The sequence below is a fragment of the Apteryx rowi genome, unplaced genomic scaffold (genome assembly GCF_003343035.1).
Source record: "Apteryx rowi isolate R43461 unplaced genomic scaffold, aptRow1 scaffold_355, whole genome shotgun sequence".
Classification (NCBI taxonomy): Eukaryota; Metazoa; Chordata; class Aves; order Apterygiformes; family Apterygidae; genus Apteryx; species Apteryx rowi.
In genome coordinates, this window is record NW_020450030.1 from 671,334 (window position 1) to 685,459 (window position 14,126).

A 14,126-nucleotide genomic window follows, 5' to 3' on the forward strand; every position below is an offset into this window, starting at 1 on the left:
TTCACCTAGTACTTTATAAACAGCGAAAGTGTGGTATTTACTTTCCATTCTGTAAACCTCTGTTTGCTCTTGCCTGTAGCTCATTTCTTTCAACAGCGAGTTCAGGGTAAACTAGTAACTCCTACATCATATAATTTCTTTGGGAGTGATGACCCTTAAAGTAAAGATTCAGGAAGACCCTTGCAGTCTCTAGCACCTAATTTCTCAAGGGAATGCAGATGTTAGCATGTACCTCCACTAAACTATGTAGGTCTAGAAGCTAGTGATGCCAGTCAGGCTTCCAGTGCCTGTAATCAGCATTCACTGGCTAGCTGCATGGCAGCAGAAACGCAGTGTTTGAGACATGCTCCCTACTTCTTTCCTGTAATTGTTTTCCCCTTCTCTATGCACACAGATGTACACATGCAAGTAAAACAAACCAGCACACAGCTCACTAAATAATGAAAACAGTCTGCGCAGTCTTCCCAGGCACTGTGCATGGATTTTCTGCAGCAGTGCCTTTATTTGCAAGTGGAGGGTTCTCTTTTGAGAATGGTGAAAGGTAGAAGAAGTGTTCGTATTATACAGCTGAATGACTGAATCAGGGGTCAGGTAGGGTCAGCCAGGTCACAGTTTTAACACCAATAATAATGAACTGAAAATCTTATGATTATTATTCAGATCCTAAGAAAAAAACACAGTAGTTCCAATCCTGTAAAGTTCAAAATCACAGGTCAGATTTCAAAAAGCCATGAGACTGCCTTAAAACCATAAGATTCTACTTAGTTTTTTAAAATCTCATTGTGGAGGTCGGTTTTCAAATTTTGAAGACTGTCACGTACAACAAATATATGAATGCCCAGGATACTTTCTGTTCTTATCACCTCTCTTACCCAACAGCATCTCCCAGCATCTATCAGGATGCTCAAAAGCTTTTTCTTCTGAATACTCTCCCTAATTCATCGACTTCTATCCAGATACTGACTCAAGACCCTTCTTACCAGGTTGGTTCATCTGCCCTGCTCCATCAGGCACTATTCCCACTATTTCCCTAAAGTGAACTCACAGCTTCCCTTCCAAAACACTGCCTCTCCTGCCCCTGGAGAAGAAAGATGCTCATGTTGCTGAGTCCCTGCCGGTGCTAGCAAGCTCCCCTTCTGCTCTATCTGGAAAAGCCAGTATTCATAAACTCTTTTAAAACCATCTCAGAATGCAGTCTGTGACTAGTACATATAAAATAAATTCATAAGAGAATATAGAAGTCTTCACAAATATTTTCATATACCTGCATACTCCTTTTATTTCTGCATTTGAATTTATATTTGAAAATGCTCACCCTATATAATGCATTGACTTATAAGAATCACCAAAATGAACACAAGGGAAAAACTGCTTTCTACAAGCTAATTGCAAAAAAAAAAAAAAAAAAAAAAAAGTCAGATTACGCACATTTCAGTAATGGTTTCTGGAAGATTTGTTGGGATTTCAGTAAGGCCTTTCCCACGACAATCCACAATGTTGTTACTACAGGTGCATGCAGTAGGGCAATGCAAGACACTGCAGGAGGGAGCCATGAAAGACTGATGACCTGGAAAAAAAAAGCGTTTCTCCTAAAACTACACAATACTGTCAAACAGTAATCCAGTTTATTTCAACAGTGAAACATCACATTTTACACTTCCCTTGAAAAATGGAAGGCAGAACTTATAAACATTTTAGCCAATCAGCTCATTTGAATTGCATTAATTAAAATATCCAAATAATAGCAACATGTTGACACAACAATGAGAGAAGAAAGAAAAATGCTCATCTAGCTGGTAGCCCTTTCATCATTTCTCAGCTTAACATCTCACAGTCAGAATCATCTTCTTAATGAAGAGTATTTGGGGAAAATTAAATGTGCTCAAAGTGCAGGCTGTTTTTCAGATACATTTTCTTTATTTTGTGGTTTTAAAAAACTGTTACTGATTTATTTAGTTTTCAGAATTCTCTGTAGTATTAAAAATGATTATCAACAGAAATGAATGAACTTTGCCACAAACACAGAAACTCTGCTCTTGCTAATTATGTTCTGTACCACAAATACTTAATTTGAGTATTGTCCTTCAGTGCACCTATCACTTACAGACAATTTTGGAATTATGACCTTTCCACCAAACCACACACAAATAAACAGAAGCTTTGACTTCACAGCTCATATTTTCACCTCTCTGTGTCAGCTCAGTGGATTCATTCCTCCCACAATTTACTGGTCATATTAACTTAGGTGGCTAATTTACACAACTTGCAGATTTTTTTTTCCTCAGGTTCTTGTGTTTTATGTTAAAGTCAGCATTTATAATCACATTTAAATTTACTAATTTCACATTTAGAAATGTTTTAAGAAGTAAAACATCCTATTACATATTCCTGGAAATGGATAGATTGCACATTTTCTAATACATTCAGTAGTGCACTCATTATTGCATTGATTTTGACTGAGAAAGGCATGAAACTCTCTTTCTTTTTCATTAATTAAGAAAGCTGAAGATAATTTTGCATTTGTCAGGAAATGACTTCTTGACTCTGAAATCATAGCTTGATTCTAAGATCTCTCTCACTATGCTTAATATCATATTCTAACACAGAAAGGGTACACTGATAATGTAAATAAGATCACTTCAAACTTGCTGTGGCTAGTGCTCTTCCTACTTACAACTCGAAGTAACAACTGATCAAGTTTTAAAATTACTCTATTGAAAAAGTTAGTGTTTTGGGATAGTAGTTTATAACATAATAATTTGATTTCACATTTATGTATGTGTTACAATGGTACAAACAGCTGCCACTAATAACCCATATTATTCTTTTTATTCTAACAATCAGAAAATATTTGGCCTGCTATTATTAAATAAAAATAGAGTGTGGGGAAAAAAAGTGGTTGTTCTCTCTCTTCAAAATCACCATTATAATCACCAAATTATAAATCTGCTATTGACAGTTGAACTCGACAACTATATCACTTACAAAAAAGGTATATGAAGCGATTTTTCTGGAAATCCTTTTAAGTGTGTGTAAAGGCAGAATTAATGGTAAAAATGGATGTTATTGCTAACACGGCAGTGCCTTAAACTTTGATATTAAAGGCTGTTTAACAAGGACAGAACATTGTGCTCTGCATAAAACTGTTTTGAACAAATAGATCTCTGCAAAATTTGGCATATTCAAGAGGGTTTTTGTGGATATGTAAAAATCAACAAGTGGAAACAACTCAGCTGAATCACTGAAAATACAGATAGCCATATTCTAGCTATTTTTGAATGTTTTTCAGGAAATTTGAAACAGTAGTCAGTTTACAAAAAATTTTCAATGTGAGGCTAAAAACATTTGAATAAGAAAGATAAACTTGCCTTCTTCCTCATCTAGAAGATATGAATAAAGGAAAAAAATGAATAGAGAAAATGTGATTAGTAATGAACTGTTAGTCATTTCATTATTTCATACCAGAAAATAACCTAATGCACTAAAGCATACCAGTAACATTCAGAAAGTTATYTGGGGATCCAGAACATTATTTAAACTGCAGAAAAACAAAACAAAACAACAAAAAAAACCCCAACAGCCTGCAAAGTTAAAAAGGCAGACCTTCTTATTACAAAAGGTTGTGGTCTCAACCAGTGCACCTTTTATTTCATTTTCCATATCCCTCCCCCATAATTGTATCCATAGGGGGCTATGTATTCTGTGTGAATGAATCACTTACACAAAATTTCTAAGAACAGAAGCACCCCCCCACACAAGACAAACGCTGATAAAAAAGAGATTAGTTTCTTTTTTACTAAAAATTAGCACCTCAATTACAAGAAAGCTAGGAGCCTAGTGAGACTGCGTAGCACCGCGCACTAGCAATGCGTGCTGGACTGCTGCTACGGGTGTTTTCAGCCAGGACTCAGTGAGACGGCTTGTTTCCCTTACCGCTGCAGACAAATTCCCGTTTCTGAACCTCAGCGACGTTGTGTCCACGGAGGTGGGACGGGCCCATGCACTGGGTGTAGAGGCCCACGCGGGGCCGCTGCCGCAGCCAGTCCGAGAGCCAGGCCAAGTGGCAATCGCAGTAGAGGTTGTTGGAGTGAAGTCGGCTGAATGGGAAGAAACACGTCAATGCACTTAAATTAGGAAGAACAAGCACAGAATCGACCAAACCCGTGCCCTTGAGCAACCAACTATGAAGATTTACTCATAAAAAGTTGTTGATGAGGAATCGATTTTTCACATCTTTCATTGAAAGTTTGAGAGTTAAATGCTAATATACAAAGCTGTAGAAGCAGTGGTCTAATTCATTAAAGAAATAAAGGCTAACTAATAAAATAACTTATCTATAGTTTCTTTTCTCTTGCCTAAAGAAAGAAGTAAATATATGAGAGCTTGAAAGCTGCTGTGGAATTCTTTAGTCCAGATCTCTACAAGCAGTGAATAAGACAAAAATGTCAAAAGTAAATTGTCCTACGGTGATAATATACGGTCAGAAAAAAAAGTTAATAAAAGATTTGGTTTCCAATTAGACATATCTGTAAGTCTGGCCATTATTAATCTCTATAGAAACAGCCTGGAAAATCCCTTTAACAGGTCATATTCATTTTCTGCTGAACAAGACACTGTAATAACTCAATATAAAACACCTTCTTTCACATCCCTTTGCTGATTTGTATAATCATAGAAAGGGAGATTAGCTGCTTTTGGCTCCTAAGGACCTACGTTCTAAGCAATGCTTGAAATTAAAAGACCAAATGGCAGCAAGCAATGGAATTAAGCAAGTCGCCTCTCTGTTGGCAGTGACCAACACAAAACCATGGCTCCTCGCCAAGTGGCAAAAAGCACTTTGCCATTGACAAAATATGAGACAAATGTATTCACTAAATTAGGTAAATTACTTTTCTCTGGCTCTTATATTTTCTCAAGCTATAGAAAAGGACATCCACAGCTATAAATCAAATCCTTACTCAGAATCATCCACAACAGAGTAATGTCATTGTGGTCCTTTTTAGCTGATATGCTCAATCCTAACTAAATAACTCGAAAGGAAGTACAAGAAAATCAGACTTTAGACAAGAAGTCTACTTAATGCATAAAAAATCTGCAAAGCAACATGAAATGTGTAACAAACCAATATAAAAAAGAGATTTTAACTATTTCATCCTTAAAAAAAAATCACTAGAAATTAATGTTATAGGCAATGTATTTTCCTCTACTGATTCTTGTGTGGGTGCTTTTCAAATATAGCTCACAAAACAGCACACTCATTCAGTACAATCTGTGTCCAGCTGTAGGCAAGAACACCATTGCAAATCAGAACTAATACCACTGAAATCAATACAGTTATACAAGCATATTCTGACTGCAAATGGGATGTTACAGCCCTGTACAGCCATACAGTCATGTTACAGTCCATTTTCTTTTGTTTCTAAAATAATTTTTCAAAAAATAACCCACAAAAATATAAATGATAACAAAACTTGCTACATGATTCACTACAATTTATTGTTCAAAATATAAACTGTATTTGAAGGTTTGAAAGAAGAACAGACTTATGTTTTCTGGTCTCAGACCCGAAAGAATGGAATGAAATTCTATTCTTAAAATATAAATGAGGCCACCAAAAGCCAATAGCCAACACAATTTAAAAAATACTGTATTTGTTCAGGCAAGAATAGTTACCATACTGTTATGAAATCAACAGAACTACTCATCTGTGTGAAATTTCTTCAGTTAAGAACATTATGTTAACTGAGGTGAATAACCTTACTGCTTTCAGAATAGCTGTGTAACCCCCCCATATGTAAAAGGCTTCTTTCTATAGTTAGTTCTTTAACAATAAGAGCTACTCTTGAACTTTGATAGAAACATCCCATTCTTTTTGATTCCCACTCCACTGGAAATCCTATTTGAAACAGAATCTCAGGACTAAACCTTGAAACAATCTGGCTGTGTTAGTTAACACAATATACCCTCATTCTTAGTCCCACATAAACATACAAAAGAAAGAAAACAAAATAATCCCAAATTGTATCACTTGCATACACACACTTTTCGCTGTTTGTTTTAGTAGCCTGAACAGTACGTCTGTGAAAGTCATAACCTCTAAAAATGGGGACCTTATTGTAAATGCTGACACAACCTTAATTATAATAGCACTACTGGATGATGCTATAATTTTATGTTACAAAGAATGTTGGTGAGCCAGTTTAGTTTAATTAGGTCTGCTAGCAGTACAGTAATAAAAGCATAAAGATTTCCCATTTATCACATCTGACAGCCAATCAAAGATTCTTCCATGTTCCTAAATGAAACGTGACCCATTCAATAGCTCAAAGTAAAACAAATTTTTGACTTTCAAAAAACATCAATTTTTTTCTCTATGCAGCTCTAACATACAAAGGAGAAACCTCCCCGCCCCCCCACCCCACCCCTCTACCCCATCTTTTTTGTCAGAATGAATGTAGCTGTATGGAAACCCGAGTTGGGAAAAGGCCATGAAAACATTTCTGTAGACCTTGCCATCCCACAACCTGAAAACTGGATGGAAAAGGATGCAACTGCTTCTTCATCTCCTGAGCCCTGCATATTAGCTTTAGGGTCACAGCTTTTTTTGAAAGGTTTTATGTTTCAGAATTATCTGCCATACACACATACAGAGACTTCACAACCACACGACACTGGCCTCAATACTTTTTTTAACCAAGCTTTTTCCTTCCCTGCCTATATACATATTTAGAGACCACTGACAAAACTTGGCAGAGAAAAAACGGTATGATGAACACACTGAACTGATGACAGTGACAGCTAGTTTCAGTGGGACTACTTACAAAGTTCTGAGTTTGGGCATATGATTGAAACTTGCCACGGATAGTCGAGTGATGTTGTTATTGTTGAGAGTGCTGTGAAATCAAGAAGAAGCATATTAACAAGCTATAGTTATTTATGTCATGTTTACTATGTTTTTTTAAAAAAAAACAGCTAATGAAGAACACAGTGGACTGCTTTTTAGGATGGATATAAGGAAAAAGCCCATGCTTTGAGATCTACTTTGGCTCCAAATTCAATCTCTGTTAAAGCATTATGGTTTGACCGTGCCATTAATAATGCTGTGTAATTTGAGTCCCCAGTGATCTATGATTCACAAGGAACCACTAGAGCAGCCACAGAGAGTTTCCACAGAGGTGAAGAACATCTATGGAATTAAGGCTAAGAATGTCATCCTGATGAACAGAACTGCTATAGATGACACAGAGCTGCATGAACGATAGCAGTCCTTCTTCTATACAATGGAAGGAGTCAGGAATCTCAACACTTTGGCAAAGTATTAACTTAAATGTTAGACAATGTACCTAGAACCTCAGATAGGAAGTAGGAACAAAACTAAGTCAATACATTGTTGGCTATCATACACAGCAAATGATATTTGTAAAGATCATGAAACTTTACGAACGATCCTACAGTTAATTATTATCTTTAGGCTGCATATAAAATGCAAACAAGCTTGACTTGAGAACAAGGAAACGAGTGATATAATTTACAGTTTTGACTTAGAGATTACTCATGAGAACAGGATAGAGAATGTTCTCTAGGGTTTAAGCACATAACACTAATAAATAATAAATAATAATTCCTACTGAGCAAACCTTTGTCTCTTTTGAAGAAGAAAGTGTTTTACTTCATTTTTAAAACAAAAAGTGAAATTTGTGCTCAATAAATCTTTGAATTTTTATCTGTGAATGAATCTTAAAGTACTCTGTGATCCTGAAACACAAAAAGGTAAATTCACAGCACCCTGAATAGAATCAGACTTTATACCTCCACATTAACCAAGCAGTTAATTACTGGTGCAGTGTGCTGCATTTTACCTTTGTATGCTTACTCCTTCCAAGTCCTAAATGTTTTCTTCATTGTGCATATGCCATCTTCTTGTATGCTCTCAGGGCATACATAAAAAAGAGGAGAATAATCAAAAGGAAAAAAAAAAAAAGATGGGTGGAATCATGCCTTCTTTAAAAACAGAATAAAAATGAAGCAATAAAAATGGCTGAGTGGATAAAACCACAAAAGGTGCCTTAGCGAATAAATGACAGTCAGCAGATCTTTGTAGGATTCTCTTACAAAGTCCAAACGGAAAGCAACAGGGCCCATAGCTCTTCCTGCATGACTTCTTAAAGAGGTTTTAAAATCATATCTTTTCAATGAAGGGAAGAGAAATCAGTACATATTTCCATAGCTCTTAGCTATTTAAAAAAAGGATATCTACAAATATTTTAATTTTCAGTTGCAGGTGTTTGATGTTTGACTTACTCTTTGTATCTTCCCTCATTTTGCCCGTATTCCTATTGTGTATGCATAATTTATTAATTTATTTTTGTGAGAGCACCGAAAACCATCAGAAGTAGTAATAAGGGATATATAGCTGATTAAACCATGACTATTTCTATATGATGACCAAAACACTTGTTTGGAGTACAGATTTGTAATCAACAAAAGCAAGCAATTCTTTAACCTAGAACCGCTACATACTATTGCAAAGAGTGTGATAATTGAAAGACATTTTTTTGAAAATTTCAGAAGCTTTTATTTTTTTAATATGGCAGCACTATATATTTTCCCATAGTTGCTATTTCCCCAGTATAGCTGGTTTTCTCTTAAAAAAAGAGAAAGAGAAACGGGAAAAAATTAGATTTTACAGAAAACTGCTAGAGAATTCACAAGTAGGGAGGATTGTGTCTGCAATTATTTTTATCTCTCAAAATTGTCCAGATTTCAGGTTGATTTTTATATCTTTAATACTAACAGCCTCTAAGATTCTGCAAGGATTTCCCCAATATATGACCTGTTACTCTGGTAAATACTTCAAATTGTGACTGCAGGCTAAGTAACTTTGCCAGTGATTGGAAAGGTTTATAATATTCTTATATTTTGAAGTAAGGTACACTTTCCATGCTTAGATAGAGTAAGTCTAAATGAAAAAAATATGCAGTTTTATAAACTATTCAGAGCATATAAATTATGGTCTGATCTACATATCTTTCATTCTTTAATATATATTTGAAAAGAAGCTTCTTTAGATGCATATTTTTCCATATTGTTCAAAATATCTATCCCAAATTTTTTAAATGTATTTTCCTCTATATCATTGCTTATCATATAACATTCAAGACAATGAACATCCAGTTACATATCTGAATAACGCTAATAGGTATATTCACACACAAAATTCTAACTACCAACTTTTCAGCATACTATTATTTTTACAAAGCTTTTTTATTCTTTTTGTATTCATTGAAGACAATGTGAAATTTTTACCACGGACTTCGACTGGCAAGGACGAGCTTTTTAGAGCTAAAAATTGCAGGCATTAAAAACTGCAAAAGACACTTGATTTTTTTGAAATACACATTTAATACTTGTGCCTGTAAAGGAAGCTTGTATTAAAAACATGATAACCAGATTAAGCCATCACTGGAAAAGTTATTCTGTCATATACGTTGAGTTCCAAAGATAAAAGTCTCACAGAACATTAGGTCTACTGACAGATAAACAGCTCTTCATAAACGTAACCATTAGACTTAATATTGAATCTACAGTACATTTTTACATGGTTTATACCAAAAAGTTAACACTTTGCTTGCTACTTCTGCGATTACAATGAAAAAAATAATTCAAATTCAGCTGTCAGATCCATTCACTCGTAAATAAGACCAACTATTGCTTAATAAAAAAAACTGTTCTCCTTAATAGCTCACATATTCTTATGTCCTTGCACACAGACATTATTATCGGAAAAGCTTTTTTTCTTCAGTAACTCAAAAAAAAAAAAAAAAGGGAAGAAAAGCTTCCTCCCACCTCTCAAGGTGTGATTTACCAAGTGTGAATCAAAGTAACATTCAATGCTCATGGATACACACAGCCAAGTCTTTCACTTCCCTTACCGAAAAAAGCACAGAAAGAACGTGACATTGTGACTGACAGAGAAAATATTTCAGGAATGGGAGCTGCGTCTCAAATTCTTAACTGAGCCACTTTGCTCATTACAGTAACTATTTTCAGGTCAGGGGTCACTGATGATAATTTTGTTACCTTTAACCTCACTGCCTGCAACTTTGAGACAGTGAGGAAGAAAAGAATACAAAAGAATATTACAATACAGACCTCTAACCAATGACATAAATATGATATAATAAATATATATGCATAATAAATATATATGCATATACCTAACAATGAAAATATTAAAAACACATTTAACATGGACAGGCTAAACATCTGAACACACAATCGTAGTGTTAGCTAAAAAAAGTGCCTCTTGAATGTCAAACACATTTAGTATATTGCTCCTTAAGACTGAAGGATCAAATTTATGTCTGACTATACTACAAAGGCAATACTGAAAATGTTCAGCACTTCAACAATGATACATAATTCACAAAAATACTCATTGCTTCCTCCCCCCCTTTTAAAAGAAAATACATTCTTTTCTTACAGTTTCTACCATCTACCCTTTAAAAAAAAAAAAATTGTGTGCAATGGTTTTCTTGCTGAGTAAAGGAATACCTGTGTCTCTCCACATATTTTTACCATTTTATAGCACATGGCAGTGGATTATTTTAAGACATCTCTTCACTAGACCATTCTGACACCAGGCTGCAGCTCGCAGATAAGCTTTTACATTAGTACTCCCCAGATACTGAGCTCTTGCTAAAAGTAAGAGATATGAGGAATACTTACAGCACTTCCAGGTCGCGCAGAGCCCTAAATGCCCCATCTTCAATACAGCTGATCTGGTTGTAATCCAGTTGCCTGTTAAACAGATTAGGAAGGTATTTGTAAAAGAGAGGAGCGCTGGCAGCGCTATGAGCAAAGAAAGCCTCCTGAAGGGTCTCTATAGCTAGGCCAGACTGACTGCAACGCTCTCGCAGATACGCTCAGATGCTTAAGACCGTCACACACCATTCTGGCCTGGATGCTGCCACAGAAATCTCTTTTTGTTCTGAACTGTCTGTGCAAAACAGCAGCTCTGGGAAAGCTCCAGTAAATAATAACTGCACCTTATATTAAATGCCAAAGGAATGCAATTTCATCACATCAAGAAAAGCTATCCATTAAAAGCTCTCAGCGTCATCTTGCTGAAACAATTTCATTAAGGTAAAGGACGGTAAATCACTTAATGTCACATGCATCCCCTCAGTGACCTAACAGAATCCATTTATCAGAGCAGCCCAGCTGCATGTTAATGCCACTGTCCCTGGCAGGAGCGAGCGGGAGACCACTTTTAGGGGTCCGCGCGCGTGTGTGCGCAGTGGGGGGGGGGGGCKGGGGGGAAGCAGCACCATTTCCTTCCAGAATATTTCTAAATGTAGAAATAACAGTGCCCAAGGTATTTACAAACATGGTTAGTTATACCCGTTAATTCTGTTTGAAATGAAACTAGTAGTTCTGCTGCAACCTCCAGTATGTGATTTTCTGCGTGGTTTTGTGTTCTCTGCAATTATATGCAGATAGGATGTTGGAATGGAGCACTCGAATTCTGGAAATAAAACTCAGCAATCCATCCCATACATTATTAATCTTAAAGTATTAAGTTATGAAAAATTTCATTTATTTCTCTGAAGAATATTATTACTTTTTCAATTCAAAACATGTACTAATATACAGTACATACTGCACAATTAAAACAAAAACCTCTACTGAAATTAACAACCACCCAAATACAAAATCCAAATTTCTCTGCTGATAATAGACTTTTTCTATAAATACTGCGTCACACTTCAGATGTTTTGGGGTGCAACTTATCTTGCAAAACAAAGATAATACAGCCTCACTTTAAACAACCAGGAGATCTTCTCCAAGCTGGTAACTTGTCAGTAATAGATAATATGTAATGATAGTATGTAAAAGGCATGTGAACAAGACTAAGAAAATGAACAAAATATGAATGAACTCTGCCCTTTCTCTCTCCAATTATATATTAGCTTTGAGGGCTAATGAGGCTTTTACCAAAGCATTTTTGTTCTTGTGAATCTATGATAGCCTTTTCCAGTATCAATAAATCATCACACCCACTGTTGAGTATAACGTACCAACTTTTATAAAGTTCTTCTTGTTTCATCCATATTTTTCATCTGAATTACTGCTACACAGGAACACAATATTATGATAACTATAACAGTGTCTGTGTTTCTGTGTACTAAAAGCTAAATGCAAACTGTAATTTCCTGAATATGATCTTTAATCATTTTGGTGCAATGTTACAGCACCAGTGCTGCAGTGTTGGAATATTTAAGCCCACTTTCTCAGGCTCCTTCCATTTTTACTAATTAATTTCACTTAACAATTAAGTTAATAGCCTTTTTATTTTAAAGAGGTAAAATATATACACAGAGCAATTCTCTAATCTCCTGAACAATTTATCAAAGCTATTTGAATTAGTACAGTGGCATGAAATGTTACCCTTGACACAATACAAAAGAGAAATTGTTTCCAGACAAATTGGAAAAATCTTTTAATGCCATCAAATTTGCCTAATGCAGTCTGCAGGTTAATCTGTAAAAGGGTGAGTTGTATGTTTGCCCGTATCTTATTATCCTTAGCTGTCAATGTATAAATCAGTGCTGACACAGCTTCTTCTAAATCATCCATATTATACACGAAGGAAAATCTTTTAACAGTAGAGAAAGCACTTGAGCAAATCTTGTCCCACATGAACTGAAAGGCAGATTTCTTCCACTAGACTGGCAGCAGTTATGGTGCACTGGAAAACTTTTGGACTTCTTCCTTCAATGAATCACCACCATCACTATCTTAGTGAAGGGTGAGTTGTTTTCATTTAAATCTTATCTTAACAGACAGTTTAAAATATAGTTATCCTGTTTGCACTGAGCTAATTAGTTGGATTGGGTTTGGGGGGAAGGAAGCATAGGGGTGGGGAGGAAAAAAATATCCTAATTTTATAAATCATTATCTCTGAAGGGTACTATCTTCTGCATGTTTTAGATGATTTGCCATCTGTTATGACCAGGACATAAAAAGATCAGAATCCTATCAAGGACAATTGGCAAAAATATGTATTTTTTAAGTAGTGAAATGTATATAACTTTGAAGACAACATGCCTCGTTTGAATAGGGATTTATGGTATTTGTGTTATGGTAAAGGTATCCACTACATATCCAATTTAAACAAGCAGTTAGACAAAATTTCACAACCAGTATGATATCATCAATATCATGTATAATGTTCCTATAAAGGAGGTACTGAAGCAGCCTGAATTTTTTGCATAAGACTGGTTCCTGACATCAGGTTGTGTGAGTGTTAAGTCTTAGGGCATAAACAAGAGTACCAGAGCAAAAATAATACTTACTTCTCCAATTTTCACTTATGTTTTATCATTTATTTTTAGCAGACTGACTTTCTAAAATACACACAAAAAAAACTACAATACTACAGTAAAGCTTTTCTTACCACTAAGTTACTGAACAGTAATCCCAACTCCATCTTAAAAGGCTTTTTTTTCCCCTGAGAATTTCTTTTAATCTTCCCAAATGATTAAAAAGCCCCAAGATAGGAAGTTGATCAGACACGGACCTGCAACTCTGGCCCATCCTTATCCCTCCCCTCTCCCCAGTCTCTCCTCACGGTCTTCTTCCCTCATCTCCATGTTGTGTCTTCTCTGGGTAGGATCTCATCCTCCCTTTGGAAAGTCCCTGTGTTTTCTGCTCCTCCCGCCCTGCTGCAGCAGATTACCCTGGGCTGCATGGTTCCCATAAAGATCATAAAACTCCCAACAGCAGCTGTCATACTCAGAGAATTAATTAAGTTTTTGCATCTATATCTGCAGTATTACTTGGGTATTTCATATACTTTCTAACTACCGCTGTTTAAAATGTAATGGATAGCAAAGGGCTTTCAACTAATAAGAAAATGTCTCTTTTAAAATATTGCTTATTTATTAGTTTTGCTGATACATCTTACACTAAAGAAACATGTCGGTGACTTCTATTTTCCTCCCTTCTAGCATATGCTGTGCACCAGTTAACAATAAAAAAACCCTCAAAACTTGTTATCCCAAAAGAAGAGTATTTAATATCTTAACAGGAGATGTTGCATACATTTGAAGACTACTATCCTC

At 35.6% G+C, this 14,126-nt stretch overlaps 1 protein-coding gene across 4 annotated transcripts in view; it reads right to left on the minus strand.

The window, feature by feature from the left end:
• Positions 1–14,126, minus strand: part of SLIT2 (slit guidance ligand 2) — a 257,438-nt gene that overhangs the window by 84,283 nt on the left and 159,029 nt on the right. For 2 of the 4 annotated variants that reach the window (XM_026072976.1, XM_026072977.1), the window contains exons 6-9: positions 10,729–10,800; positions 6,822–6,893; positions 3,934–4,097; positions 1,429–1,567 (exon numbers count right to left, since the gene is read on the minus strand). In XM_026072976.1, coding sequence (XP_025928761.1) covers positions 1,429–1,567; positions 3,934–4,097; positions 6,822–6,893; positions 10,729–10,800 — 447 coding nt within the window. Of the gene's footprint in view, positions 1–1,428; positions 1,568–2,457; positions 2,476–3,368; positions 3,381–3,917; positions 4,098–6,821; positions 6,894–10,728; positions 10,801–14,126 lie in introns of all 4 variants that reach the window. The other 2 variants (XM_026072978.1, XM_026072979.1) reach the window with 2 other exon arrangements.